Here is a 15,184-nt window from a genome sequence, read left to right on the forward strand (position 1 = left end):
TATTCAATTTGAAAATACAAAGATGGCCTTAATGTGGCAGTGCCAGTGGTTTGAATCATTTCATGTTTGCTGTGGGTGGTTTTAAAGCTATTGATTTTATGATGTTTGATTTGGGAATGCTGACAGAGGTTCATTAGTCCTCTAGTCTTGAATTTTCTTTCTTACTGTGGTAGCTTCAGGAGTCCTTTCTCAGGGCTTTTATTGTTAGCGATGGCTTCTCAGTCACAGAATAATGATTTGCCCAAATCCATTCTGTTTCTATATCCCCATTGTGCCTTTCAGCTACTTTGTCCTTCAGGCAACAACCTCAAATCTGCTTTACTGTGAACTCAGTTTGAATGTGGTGTTGGTATTCCTGTGCGGCAAGTTCATTAAAACTGCCTCTCTTAAGATTTGGAGTTGATTAGATTTGCTTCACACTATCCCATTATTCTTCTGCTCTGTTCTAGTTAGTTATGAAGGATGGTGTTTAGAGAGAAACTGATGGTAAGTGTGAGTTCTAAGCAGACCTGATTGAGCAGCAAGCAAAAGGAAACAGACAGCAAACAGCTTTTCTAGTAGCTGGTGCGCTTTTGTGTTCAAGTTCTTTTTCTTAGCTGAAACTGTGGAATTCTGTTCACATGCCCTTAATTTACCTTTTCACCGTACAAGTGCGTGTGGCTGAGATGAGAATCAAGCTGAACACTTTCTGCAGTGGTAATGATGAACTGTGCTATGTACAGCAATGTACAGACCTGTATTTCTGGCCAGCAGAACTTGAAACACATGGGACTAAAGGGGAAATATAGGAAATACTGTGGGAGTGTGCTGAGAAAAGAGAGCAAACAAAAAGAGGGTGTGAGACTGGTACAGGAAGTTCAAAGCTCCAAATCTGATCATCCTTCATTTTGGTCACAGCTAATTGCAGCACAAGGTTGGGTTTATTACACACCTCAAATACTTGTGGTTACATCTGCAGTGCTGAAATGTACCTATTGGTTATTTATCATCACAATAGAAACGTTCACTCACGACCCTTGTTTTGCATTGCAAACCTAAACTAAGGCTAAGAAGAAAATAGTTCCTCTTTCCCATTAGCATTCACCTCATTTGAAAAGGTGCTTTTGGTGAATGCATTGACAGCACTACCATGGTTGATTTCTTTTCACTGTGCAATAATTACTTCTTTTTATTTAAAGGGGAAATGTTGCAGATCTGCACTTTAATCACGAGAGTGAGTAAAAGTGTGACGTGCACTCATGTTTATTTGAATGAGTCATGGTAGGCACATCTGGCCTATTTGTTGTGCTACAGAGCTGTTCTATGTAATTTATTGTTGTTGGAAAACAAATTGGGTGGGGTTTATTTCCATGCTCATAAATGTTTTGAGAAAAGTATCACCGTATTTTTTCCACCCACTCAGTACACCACAATGAATTTGTGGGGTTGTGCTGTGAACTGCTACAGCTAAAAATAAACCTTTTTTCTAACCCTTTTCCTATGCCAATTCATTTCATCTCTGACAGTGGGTGCTTTGGATTGGAACCAGAGCATCTTTCAGAGTGAATGTGAGCTGCTACCAGCACTATTGGAAAAGTTTCGCCCAGCCTCTATGTATGGAGCTGCCAGCTGCACACCTGAGCACAAAGTGCACAAATACACGTATTTAAATGCAAAAGAAGCTAATTTCTCCCTTGGGTCTGTGCAAACCTATTTCATTTATTCTGCTCCAAAGATAACATGAATTTCAGTACTAGTAAAGATGATAGAATATTTGTAAGTATTTAATTCATCTCTTCCTTCACTTCATTTTAAAGGTATTTGTTATGCTCTCACTAGCCCTAGCCAGCTGGGTGCCATCAGAGATAAGGACAGCCTACAGCAGTCCCAGAACTTACCATCTTAGAAACTTATTTATCTTTGCTCTTGTGTTGGGGTTTAACTTTACTTCGTGTTTAACCTGGCAATGCAAGTGACACCAGATAGGGCAGATGCTGAGAAGCAGGCACGCTGATGCATCGTGGTTTTGTTGCTGGCAGATGTGAGCAGCGCTCTAGGCTCTAAATGCGGCTGTGTCTTCCTTACAAATTGCAGCTCAGCTGTTCTGGGCACATGCCTGGTGCTGCTGCCAACCAGATGTTGGCACTGGGATATTTTCTGGATAAGGCAGGCTCATATCAAGACTTGTAAATTAACTAAGTCATGTTTTCTAAGTCATGTTCCATTAGACTTTTAATTTCTTTTTTATTTTTAACTTCTGTCGCTGCCATTTTTGATGTAATACAACTGAGCGTATCTGTGGAACGATTTTGTGTGGCCTGCTACTTCTGCATTTGAAAGGTCTTCAGTCAATAAGGGAATAAGGCTGATGTGTTTTGCCTTCCCCGTCTCTACCAGGCAGTCTAAGTGATTCTGGGCTGGAGCCAGGAATCAGTGCAGTTGTCTGTGTTTCAGATTACATTTTGAACAATTGGATGGAGATGAGTTTCATCAAGACAGACATTAACTTGATGACGTACCATAGCTCACCTCATACAACCCATGCTCGTCATCTTCCTCAAGCAAATGCATGACAAAGAAATGTAGGAGTAGTGCTCAGTATCAGTGTGATCTATGTACAAGCATAGCCTCTTAGGCTTGGGCAAAATTACTCCGCGTGTATGGAAAGGAATATCGACAGCCTTAGGAAGTGAGAAGTCTCATCTTCACTGAATGCTCCCAAACAGAAGATTGCGGAAGTGATAAATCATGAAGGGAGTGCTGCTACTGTTGGAAAGCAGCAATCTGTGTCTTAGCAGAAGGGATGCCTGTCTGTCGTGAGGAAAGGCAGCCGGTGGAAGTTCTGGGAAGAAACACTGTGATTTCAGGAGGCACAACTGGGCCCTGAAGCAGAGACAACTATGACTGCAGAGCCCTGAAGAGCATAGAGAAACACTGGGCTGCGTTTGCATTTCGCGTCATTGCCACCACATGAGGGAAGAGGAAGTTGGGCTGCAGCTCTGATGTGCTTTCATTTGTTGTCTAGTTCATCTTCAGCAAAGACACCCTGATGTGCACGCCAGAATAACTGTGTGATGGTTGCCACTTCACTGAGAATCCTGTTGGCAACGTGTGTTGGCTGCTTAGGTAAGTACAGCTTATGGCTTTGCTTCTTTTATCATTAGCAACCTGTAGTTCTTCAGATTTTTTATGTATTTCAAATCCAGCCCAAAGCATGTCAACCTCAGATAGACTTGTGTGTACGTGAGACAAATGTGAAGCATGTTATTGTAATCCAGAAATCAAAATTAAAGCGTGTGGGGGATCAAAAGGCATTTTTACCATGAGATTGTTGTGGGAAAACGTGTAGAGGAACACAATTTAGACATTTAAAATGTATTTTAAACGTATTTTAAATGACAAAACAAGTGAGCAGAAGTGACACAAGTAATCAGTTCTTCGAACAGCTTCCAAGTTGTTGTTTGCTCACCACGTCAGTTCTTTCCCTTATTGTTCAGCTGTTTATTACCCCTACAACATTCTCTGCTTTTAATGTAGGCAGATACTCTGTTTTAGTCTACGTGTTAATGCAAACTTAGAGCTGTTTGCACAAATTGACAGCAATAAATATGCTGTATTCTTACCCAGAAGTATCCTCAGTAGGGAGCACAAAACATTTGGCTTCTAGCATAATGTTATAACAATAAAGCTCCCGGTAGAATTTCAGGCTGGTTTTCTGAGCCTTTGCTGTTTCTGTTCCTCCCATACATGTCCTGCAAGGGTTTGGGTGATTCACAGAGCAGCTGCAAATGCTGGGCTCGCTGAAATGGAGGTGCTGTTGAGTGCTGTATTGTGGGGGAAGAAGTAGAGGTGTCATTAGGTGTGATGGCTAAGAAGCTAAGGAAGGTTAAACGTAATTTGTGTAATTCTAATAAAACTTAACCAGATGCCACGTTAGGACCAGTTAAAGGCTGAGTCATCACCTTCCTTATATACCAATGTAAAAAGAGTCTGAATTGCAGGATAAGAACTGGAAGAAAAATACAAAGCTTACACTCCTTTTGAGTAGTTCCTCGCTTTAACAGTTTACACTCTGGAACAAGGATGATAATTTTTCACACATCAAATGAAATCCATATTCTCAGCAGCCTGGGGAGGATAGATTTGTGTAGGATTGGCCTTTCTGTGATGAGAAACCAAATCGCTGACGTTGAAGAAGAGCATTATCTGATGTCCGTGCAGTGATTTCACTATGGGAGAAAATATTTTGTACGCTGTTGTACTGCACTTCATGGAGGCAATCCAGCAGGTGAAGTGGGCAATGAGTGGTGAAGTGGCTGAAAGTAGGAAAGAGTAAAAAGTGTGATGTTCTCTGATATCATCCTTAGCTTAAAGCCAAAGGAAAACCTGACGAAATAACTGTGGTGTGAATATGGTGGAATATGTAATAAAATAAGGAGGTGAACGTCATGCTATAGATACAACTTTTTCAGCAATAGCTTAAAAGGAAATTTCTAACAAAATGACAGAACCCAAGACAAAAATGCTGCACTTTTTGTCACTAACAGAAGCAGGGCAGGAAAAGAACTCCTACATGGGGACAAAAAATTCTAGTGAGTTTTTCTTTCTTTTTGACAAGCCTTTTTCATGATGGATGAATCATTCTGAATAACTCCTTTTGGTCATTCCTTATCTGGCAGATAAAGACAAAGTGTTTAATGTGCTTCAAAGTCGAGATCTCTTATTTATTAAAAACAAACAAACAAAAAAGCCATTCATTTAAAATAAAAAATAGGTATATTGACAAGTACCAAGAAAAACTTTGCACGTTATGCACCGGTGATGAAGTGATGTAATACACAACTAAAAGTTACTTCAGCCACAATGTGTCTACATTCAAGAAGTGGGCAGTAACTAGTCATAAAGATTAACGTCATCATGATTTTACAGTATTAGAATATTTAAAATAGTATCACTGTAGATATTAGAGCTGTTATATGATCTAATTGCCTCTTTCTCTTTAAATCTGTACGTATTTCTCCCAGTAGCTACAGATCCCAGCAATGTAGTAGTCACCCAAACACCAACAGAAATGCACCTATCTATTGGAGACTCCACAGAAATAGCCTGCACTTGGGAAAAGTCGATTAAGAGATATAGAATCAGCTGGTATCTTGTTAATAAGGAGAACATCACCAGAACTGTATCATCAAAACTTGTACGCAATGCCACCCGTGAATTCAAGGATGTCCTGGTGATTGAAGCTGCCAGTGCAAATGACACTGGGCTTTACTACTGTGAGATAATTATTGAAATACCTTTCTATAAAAAAGCATATGGAAATGGAACAATGCTGGTTGTTGAAGAGCGAGGTAAGATTGCATGAGTATGTTTATGCCACTTAGCGTATCACTTCCTTCCCCTTCCTCAATGCTGCAGATCTCAGAATGAGCAAGATGAACACAGGAAGACCTGAATGACTCCTTATGGCAATTACCTTAAGCTGCCTGCCTTAACAATCCCGGTGTAAAGTGTTTGCTTTCTTCTCTAAGGGTTTTACTAAGAAGAATTAGCTCTCTTAGGATCTGGAGAACCCGTGTATCAGCAGTTTGTTTCACAAAAGACCCAAACCCAGTTCCTTCTGTAGAGGAATCCATTAGGGTGGATGTGAGATACATTCATTATCTTCTATGTGGTGGGAAATGGGTGAAATAATCATGTGTCACCGCTGAGGAACACACATTTAATTCTATTGAGAACAAGTTAGAAAAAGTGGGAGATTAATATGAAGGATATAGAAGTTTGGTGTCCACATTAATAAGTGTTTCTGTCCATGAGCTCATGACAAGTTGATTTCTAGAGGCCGTATTATCTTACTTTATTATTGTCACGTGCTAACCTTTAGCAAGAACAAATCAAAGTCCCAGTTCTGAATCAAAGATTGATAAGCATTAATACAGTGTGTATTCAAACCCAATTAACTTATTAGGCAGCAGGGATGAGATGTGCTTCACATAACTCCAGAGAAAGAGCGTGTCATACCTAGAAAGCAATTTACCTCACTTCTGTTACACAGCTCTCTCCATATTCCAGGCATCACTTCCTGAAAATGCCAGTCTCTTTCTCTCTTTTTCTGCCTCTGAACTGTAAAGAAAAGACTAGGTGGCCAGTTCTGACTAGACCTTAACATGATCATGTAAGTGTTACATCAACTGCTTAAGCCATAGAATCATCTGCTCATCCAGCCCAGTCTGGGGCACTGCTTTACACTTATGACCAACTGGTAGCCCAAATGGAGGCACAAAGATGATAAAAAATCTAGATAACACCAAAGGAGATTTAAAATGAAGAGCGAATGAAACAGTGTTGTTCTAAGTAGGAGGGGGAAATAGTCTCCTGAATTGTATTTAGTGATCTGATCCATCTTGATCAAGAAGCAGTAGCCTAGAAGTATGGTAGAAAAGGTTCAGATGCACTTGGGGAAAAAGCTTTCATTGCTGTAGGAGCAACAAGCTATAAGTGGTACTGATGTTAATACTCATCAGAGAGCATCCATCAGGAATGATGCAGGGTAGATGATGTTGCGTATGAGTAGGAGAATGGATTGATTCACCCCTGAAGTTGCATTCATGTTCGGTATGTAATAATGTTTTTCAATTGTTTCTTTGAGTTGTGCATAACTTTACTTTAAAAATGTAATTGCAGAAGCTCAGTCATTGGAGAGGAATGCGCCATTAGTTTGGGTCATCATTCCCATCATTACGTGCTTAGCAGCAGTGGGAAGTTTATATTTTTGCTACAAAAAGAAACAGAAGTTGACAATTTCTGGTGAGTGACAGTATTTCCATTAACATGTACTTTCTGAAATAAGTGCTCAGAAGGTGCTCTGAGCAGCCTGGTCAAGCTGTAGGTGTCTATGTTCATTGCAGGGAAGTTGGACTAGATGGTCTTTAAACAACTCAATTCTATGAATGTATGATTCGTGGAACTTGAGGTCTATGTGAGAACTGATAAGTAGTAGATGCCTACTCGGAGGTGAGCTGATATTGGTTATCTAGATTAGTTTTTGTGGCACATGCTGTTGACAAGTTCTCCATCACATAAGAGATATTGAGAAATCAGAAGGTAGCTGATATCGTCTGCCAGCAGAATGCCACACTATCATCTGTCGCTGACTGGCCGCACATAAGCTCTGCACACTTTGCTTCAGTAGTTTGGTAGAGTAAAAATGTGGGCAACAAGAAAGTGATGATCATAACTCTTTTCTACTAAGGTTCTGCCCAGCTTCCTGCACCACAAGAAGGGCATCAGGAGGAGCAGGCACTTGAGGTGGCAGAAATTTATGGAAGAACTGAGTCCACCAGAGAAGAAGCTGGTTGGGTAAGAGGTTTATGCCAAACCTTTCTCTTGCTCTGAGGAAAAGACATTCAAAACAAGGCACTGGGGGGTATGTACTGAACTGAAAGCATGCAGTGATAAACTGCAGGTCTAAGAATGGCATCTTACTGTGTGTGAAGAAGTTCTGAAGCACAGAAATGAAAGATAAGTACTTTAAGAGCCAGCACTCCGAAATAAGGACTTCCCAAATCCTACATATGCTTAGGAAACGAATATATGTTGGTTTCTGCATAGCCCAGAATAACAACATCTGAATCCCACTTCAGTTTGGTGGTTTACTGCATCAAGAAGCATCCACCCAGAAGGAACAATATGGCTGATTATTTCATTTAGCTTTTGCACTTTTCAGATTTCACAGAGCCTTATTTACACCTGAACTCATATCTTCATTATCCCAAATGAGTACCTTGAGTCTGGTGCTTCATTAGCTGAGAAATGAATCCCAACACAGGGAGATTTTGCCGCTCAGTGTCAGTGATTTCCCTCTAGAATTGTAACTCTGTGTTTCTGTGATGCATCCGGTGCTTCTCCCACTTTTCATTTAGGCTATGCTATATGTTTGTGTCTTGGATATAAGGTTCGTTTTAAGTAGACTTTGAAAGTAAAACTTTTGACTGGAATTTTCTTTGCTTTTTAAGGCTGTCTCTACGCTTTATAACTCACTGGATTCTTTTTACGACGCATCAAACCGAAAGATGATGAATCCACCGTCACTACTGGACCCAGTGCAGCAGATAAGCACATCCCATGGTCCAGGGCAGATGCAAAGTCCAGAACAAGGGTGTGCTGAGAAGCTTCCATCCACTTTTGATAATCAGAACTCAAGGATCATGTAATAACTGTTATATGGCTAAACAAGTTATGGAACTGAAAACAGTATGGTAACGTGCTGCTGAACTATCCATTACGTGCATTTCCTGTGAGAAACGTGTCAGAAGAAAGGTTGGTTCAGGGCTGTTTTTTGAATGTTTTGTCACTGACCTTATTGTAAGAGCAATTTTAGAAAGCTGTCTTCATCTCAGCTGTTTTAAGATGGTCTGAATGATCCCTGTGGTCCTTGTCAACCCAGGATATTCTATGATTCTAACTCCTCCCCCATATCCAGAGTGTGGAAATAATATAGGATGCATTCTATTTTGAAAGATCTTCTGGACTGAACAACTTTCTGAACAGCAAAAGCATTTCTTCAGGTAGCCCCTCTGTACATCAGTTTTTCATGATGAGAGAGCTGGGGCTGTTCAGCTTGGATAAGAGAAGAGAGACCTGAGAGTGGCCTTTCAGTATTTAAAGGGGGGCTGTAAGAAAGAAGGGGAGAGATTCTTTAGCAGAGTCTGCTGTGACAGAATGAGGGGAAATGGTTTCAGACTAAAAGAGAGGAGATTGCCATTGGATATAAAGAAGGTTATTTTTTACCATGAGGGTGGTGAGACACTGGCACGTGTTGCCCAGAGAGCTGGTGGATGCCCCAACCTTGGAGACATTCAAGATCAGGCTGGCACCTGGTCAACCTATAGAGGTATCCCTGTTGAATGCAGCAGAGCTGGGCTAGATGTCCTTTAAGGCTGTTTTCCAACCCAGTTGATTCTGTGAAACAGCAGAAAGTAAAGGCAAATGCATGTCATGGCAATCATTTGGCCAAGCAGACAGTAGTGCATACAGGATGACGTCTGCTCTCTGAAAAGGTCGTCTGTGCTGTCAATGCCATAGAATGAGTGGTGGTGCGCCAGGAGGTGTTGTGTTCCTGTGGAAAGGGGCAAGAAGTTAATTCACAGAGCTACAGAAAGTCTGTCAGAGAACGCAGTCTGCTGTGTGCAAAGAAATACTGGGTTTAAATGAAGCTGTATGTAATATAATTAGGTGTATTTATTGCCAGGTGTCTGCTATGCTAGACACAGAGCAGCTTCCCAAAGCCCTTCTAAACAGCTGGCGCCATCTCAGCATGTGACTGCTGGCTGTTCAGCATCCTGCAGTGAACTCCTTGCTTTACAGCACACCTCGTGCTCTGGCTCTGCTCGTGCTGTGGTGGCTGCAGCTCATGGAGCACCCTCCCAAAGTGCTGCAGTATATTGTGGATGCGTGTCCTGTTCCTGGGCTGTTCTGCAACCTGCCCTGGGGCATTCTGCAGCATGCTGCTGCCTGAAATACACTGTTATGGCTGAACTGTGAGCACACCCTGCAGGAGAGAAATTATTTCTTACTCTACCATTTATGTAGAGGATTTTCTTCTCCTACTTTTGAACTTTGGTCACTTTACAATCTTGGTCTTTTTGGTCCTTAAGCTTGTTATTACAGATACTTCTGCTGTGTGGTGGAGCACTGTGCTGTGCCGTATTCCTTTGGGGCTCACAGACATGACTGTCCTTGATTTCTGCAAACCCTGCAGCTTTTTTTCCCTATACCACAGAGTCAGAAGCAGTAACAGGAGAGGTGACCTTCAAAGCAGGTCAAGGAAGCTCTCAGTTATGCCTCACAGATGTACGTGGGTGTGGTAATGTTGGCCATTTTATGTGTTACTGGTCACTTCTATAGATAAGTTCTGTGAAGAGATGTGTGCAATATTCAGATAATGAGTAAAACCACTAAACAAAGATTGCCACCTGGCCACAGTTTCATAGTCTGTAAATCATATTTTCATTACAGCACCAGTAACAAATTGTTGATTAAATGTTGTTTCTAGTAGCAGAGTTCCTTATTAATGACAGCTGCTCATATTTTGAATGCTGACATGGTTGTATCCAACATCTGGCACATGGGGAGACGGATCTCCACTTCATCAAGTCTTATTCTTGTCTGACAGCAGCCGTGAACTGCAGCTGCCCTCCCCATTTCTATCCCACTGGTGGCACTGGCTTGGAGCTGGTGCACTTCAGCCTGTTTCCTTTCACCTGGTACTGCAGACCTCAGCCTGCTCCATTGCACAGAGATCCTGTGGAGCTCAGCTTCATTCAGCTACCTGGCATTTGGGCAGCTACTCTTGGCAGTTTGGCTGCTGGATGCTGCAGTCTGCCTTGAACCTCACTCCTAGGAAGAGGAGCCTGGAGCTGCACCCCTGGCTCTATAGCATCAGGCATCCCTGGCAGCAGACAGGAGGAGGAGCCCCCAGCCCATTGGCCCAATAGTCATGTTTCTGTGTGTGATGCTTGACCTGAGATAAGGTGTTTTTGCTTGTTGCTCTATTGAAAACTACCATCTTCAAGTAGATCTTCTCTTTAAGGAAACCTGAACCACCTGAGAAGGAACTGACGCACATATGTGGGGCGCATGTTTCCACTCACCTAAGGGAGATGTGTTGCTTTTATTCTGTCTCACAGACTGGGCCTTCCTACCTCAGTGCAGTTTTGTGCACTGCATCGATTGCAGTCAGACTCCAAACCAATGCATATCACCACATCCTTTGTAAACAACTGCAGAAACAAAGCAGAATAGATCTATGATGGTCAGAATTTATTTCTGATGTTATAATTGTCTTGGGGAAGGTACAATGAAGGCTGTTTGGTTTGCTGGTGTTTTTATTTAATTAATGCCATCTTATACCACTCTTGTAGTAGCTTTTTAAGCTCCTTTTTAAAATGCAAACTTCAATATTAACATCTAGCCCTATACTGAGCTGCTATTGAGCAAGAAAGGAAATGGAAAAAAGCAGCTGATGTGTTGTTGAGGCTGTGGGGGGAGGCTGATAGCCGCTGGTCAGAAAGACCAAGAGCTGCTTTCTCACCCTTCCTGTCCACGGTGCTGTGACAGAGCTATGGGGCTGGTAAGCATCCTGTATTATTTCTGCTCTGAAACCACATACGTAATATTTTACAAGGGGACGAGTACGCTGAGCATGTTGGCATTGCATTTTGGTCATTTGCTGGGGGTCATCCTCATGACCGCTGCTTGAAATGACCCCCTTGGGAGGTTTTCTGTTGTTCTTTCTGACCATAACGTGGGACTTTCCCCCATGCTGACCACAGCTCAGCAGGGTGTGCCTGCAGAATTATATAAGGATGAAGGCAGTGCAAGTGACAAGTGGACTGCCTGTGTGAGAGTGACCAAAGCACCATGGTTGTTGGAAATACAATAGTGAAAAACTTCTTCCTGTTGCTACAATAAAAAACAAAAGAGCTCTGGAAGACTCAATATCATGAAACTTCAGCACTGAAGTGTATAAATCCCATGCAGAGTAGCATGCAGGAAATGATTCAATCAGGGGCTGAAAACTAGACAGAAGTATTTACACTGTAAATATTGATTTACTGTTAGTCGGCTTTGGTATGCTTGACTTTACCTGTCTTTAAACTTTAATTATTTATTGCATGCACTTATTAATTGGATGCGTGAAATCAATTTTAAGGGTATTTTGAGAAATAAATGATAAAATAATGATCTATGCAGATTTCAACCCTGAAAAATTGCCAGAACCCCCTCAGTAGCTGCAGCATTTAATCCCCAGACGTACATGTGTGAGCTGTGGGAGTGAGATAACCTTTAAAACCATTACCCAGATGCAGAGCATGTTTTCAGAATTGGTGCAATGGAAAGCCTTGCTCTTCAGTAACTGAAGTGTGATGGTGCTCTGAATTCAATAGAAGAACGGGATGCTGGAGGAAATGAGGGTTTTGATAATTGCGTCTCAGCATGGAACATGCACTGCTTGTTTTTCCATAAAAGGCAAATAGAAAAGGGAGTGTCATCAATAGTAATTGAAAAGGGAAGGGCTGTTCAGTGCTGCTGTGAGAAAAACACTGAATTCATCACTTCAAATTGTGTTTTCTCCCGTGCTTCCTACGTTCAGGTACTTAACAACTAGTGAAACCTGTCAGAAAGCTGTTCTGCAAACCTTCTGGGGTAAACGTTCGGGGATGAGAAGCTCTAAGAGAAGTTTAACCTTTCAGCTCTCCTGGCAGTGATGGTGACATAAATGGCTCGTTAGAGCTGATGAATGTATTTAGTCAGACTTTTCCAAAGCAGAAGCTGCTGCAAAGAGCACAGGGTGAAATTTATTCTCTGAGAGAAAATCAGGGCAAGGTCGTGTAGATCACGTTTAAGCCTGAGCGCCTGGCCAAGTGCCACGGAACTTCAGCATCTGAATGGTTTCTGGAAACAACGTGACTCTGCACATCAGCATCATGTTAATAAATTATACTTCTGGCCCAAGTCAGGGCAGCAGGACCTAATTCTGTATAAATTATCTGTAATGCCTCATCCAAGCCGTTGTCTACAACATTCCTCGAAGAAAGAAACTGCAAGGAAGTAACTGATGGTTTGCATGGAGACTGATGTAAAGTTTAACCCATCGCCAACTCCCAGCTCACGTTCCTGAGAGCTGGAGTGGTGGGTTGGCATCAAAGCATTTCTTGCTCTCCTGTATGGCCTCCTATCTGTACTCTGCTTTGTTTTGCAAACAGTCAGGGATGGTCTGTTCTGTGCCTTGTGCACCAAGCTGCTATTTTTAAAGAAAAGCAATTTAGAAGAAAATATTTAAGCAATACGAAGCACGTGAATTGAAAGTCTGAGCAGTTCTGGGGTGTGTGTATGCACTTGAATACAAATACATAACATTAAAATAAAATAAAAATAGAAAGCAGACGTTGCCACCAAAATGACCTTTCCATTACTAGACATTCAAATCCTGTGGTCTATTTTGTGCTTTAGCATTTTTGAGGCACCTTCTGAAAACCTCACGTCACCTTTGTTTGCACAGAAGAGCAGGTCAGGGATGAGGCTGCCTTTTCTGCCGAGTTCCATGGCAAAGGTGTGGTTGCAATGAAGCTTCCTGTTGGCTGAAGCTAATGATGTCCCCCCTCTGTCTTTTGGGGGCACTTTTTTCTCTTCCTCTATGGTCACTAATGTTGATGAACATGATCCAAAGCCCAGAGAAAGTGTCAAGTAGACACTTCATTTTGTTCAGGTTTCCTCGAGTGGGAGGAACTGGTTTCTCTTTAATAGCCATGTTTTATGTTCTTGCTTTGGTTATGTGTTAGAAAAGGACAAGAACACTACTGAAACATTTTGAAGCACATCTCTTGAATAAAGCTGATAGAAACATAGAACTGATTCTCATATTGAGAAAACCTTTGAAATGGATTGGTTTTTGTCTTCAAAATTCATTGACTTATTCCTGGGTTTATAATCTTGTATGATGTCACAGGTAGCCATGTCGCCAGTAAAAGATCTTGACTGAAGATGGGGAATCAACATATTTCTACAATTAATTTTCCTTTATTTACATACTCAGTGTGTACATCAAAATGATGCATAACCATGAATAATGGATGAGATTTAACAAGAACAAGTGTAGAGTCTTGAAGGGTCTCCTAGAAGGATTCTGACAGAGGGTCACAAAGATGAATAAGGGCCGGCAGCATCTCCTGTGTGAGGAAAGGCTGAGTAACCTGGGCCAGTTCAGCCTGGGGAGAAGACAACTGAGAGAGGATCTGATTCATGTTTATATCTTTCTAAAGGGAGGTGGGAGACAAATACATGAGGCCAGGCTCTTCTCAGGCACTGCAGACAGGGTACTTAATATGATTTAGGCTCTTTCCATGTATGCTGGGTGAAATCACTGTATGAAATCCATGCCTGCTGGATTTATGACTCACAAATTAAATGCAGATGCAATATTCAGAGTAAGAATCTGGATGACTCTGGATGAGAGGAAGAAAATGTGTCGGAAAATGTTTTAGATGAGTGGTTGTGGCCCATAAGTTATCTACAGTAAATGTCCTATTCCTTGTTATGGGCCTGTATGTGAGTTACGATACATCCACATCAAGAAAAACAAACAAAAATAAACCTTTCACCCATCATTAAAACGAGTATGGAAACTCAAAAAACAATTGTCATTTGATTTTTGGTCTACAAAAATCTGTGGAGCCATTCCCCCCTTGGACTACAGAATGCAGGGATCCCCAAAGGCCATTCCCAAGCAGGGTCCCTGGCCAGGCACCACCACCTCACATTGCTCATTGCTGCTCTTCCTGGTTCAGGTTATTTCCTGAAATCACTGGAAACAGAACATAATTTTCCAAGAAGCTAATTAGCTAATTACGCTGCTATGTTCCAGTCTCCAGCTCCATTTCCATTTTTACCTATTCTAGGAAAAATAAATCTATCTATATATATGCAAACATACATATATATATACACACATATATGAGAAACAATTTTATGTCAGTACTCTAAACAAACGCGTTTGTTTTAGATAAACTTAAATCAACAGCATCTTGTCTTAAAAGCTAATAACTGCAAGAAAGCAACAGAGAATGTAAGTCTTAGTTCAGAAAAATAGGCATTATTATACCTGCTGTTATTTTACTGGCATTTATATGTGCATAATTTTTATTACTATTTTCAAGAATGTTCTATGAAAGAGTCCTTAAAATACTCCTTTATTCCTGGTCCTAGAATGAGTAATGGCTGAGCTCACAACTGCCTGGAAATGCCTTCAGTCAATCAGAAGCAGACAGGAATCCATGGCGTAGGACTGAAGGACTGGACAGACCAATAAAGTATATATTTGCACACGCACACAGAAAGCCCACACGAGCATTTCTGAAGTAATTGCGAGGCTAAAACTAGTTCATGCTCTCCACTAAATAACTTAACAATATGCACTTACAAAATTAATATTGATCAGAGATATGATTTAGCAGAGTGTTGTTAGAGTTAGGGTACTATGGTTAGGCTGCGGTTGGACTTGGTGATCTCTAAGTTCTTTTCCAGCCTGGGTAATTCTATGATTCTATGTCTGAAAAGGAACAAAGCTTCCCAGACACACTCATCAATGAAACTTGGGCAATTGTGTCCCTTCATAGTGCTCTAAAGAAGCATTTATTTAGTTATT

The 15,184-nt window shown here is 41.3% G+C and overlaps 1 protein-coding gene across 2 annotated transcripts; it reads left to right on the plus strand.

Moving 5' to 3' along the window:
* The first annotated feature begins 1,644 nt into the window (after positions 1–1,644).
* LOC107314073 lies at positions 1,645–14,423 on the plus strand. Of its 2 annotated transcripts, none has more exons than XM_032444558.1 (5): positions 1,645–3,105; positions 5,004–5,330; positions 6,664–6,786; positions 7,232–7,338; positions 7,995–14,423. In XM_032444558.1, exons 1-5 carry the CDS (start codon positions 3,054–3,056, stop codon positions 8,190–8,192), a joined length of 807 nt encoding a protein of 268 aa, XP_032300449.1. In that variant the 5' UTR covers positions 1,645–3,053; the 3' UTR covers positions 8,193–14,423. The 2 variants fall into 2 exon arrangements, with proteins under 2 accessions (XP_032300449.1, XP_015718437.2); XM_015862951.2 differs by having other exon boundaries at positions 5,007–5,330.
* The last annotated feature ends 761 nt before the right edge of the window (positions 14,424–15,184 follow it).

This window comes from Coturnix japonica, chromosome 4 (genome assembly GCF_001577835.2).
Source record: "Coturnix japonica isolate 7356 chromosome 4, Coturnix japonica 2.1, whole genome shotgun sequence".
In the NCBI taxonomy this organism is placed as follows: Eukaryota; Metazoa; Chordata; class Aves; order Galliformes; family Phasianidae; genus Coturnix; species Coturnix japonica.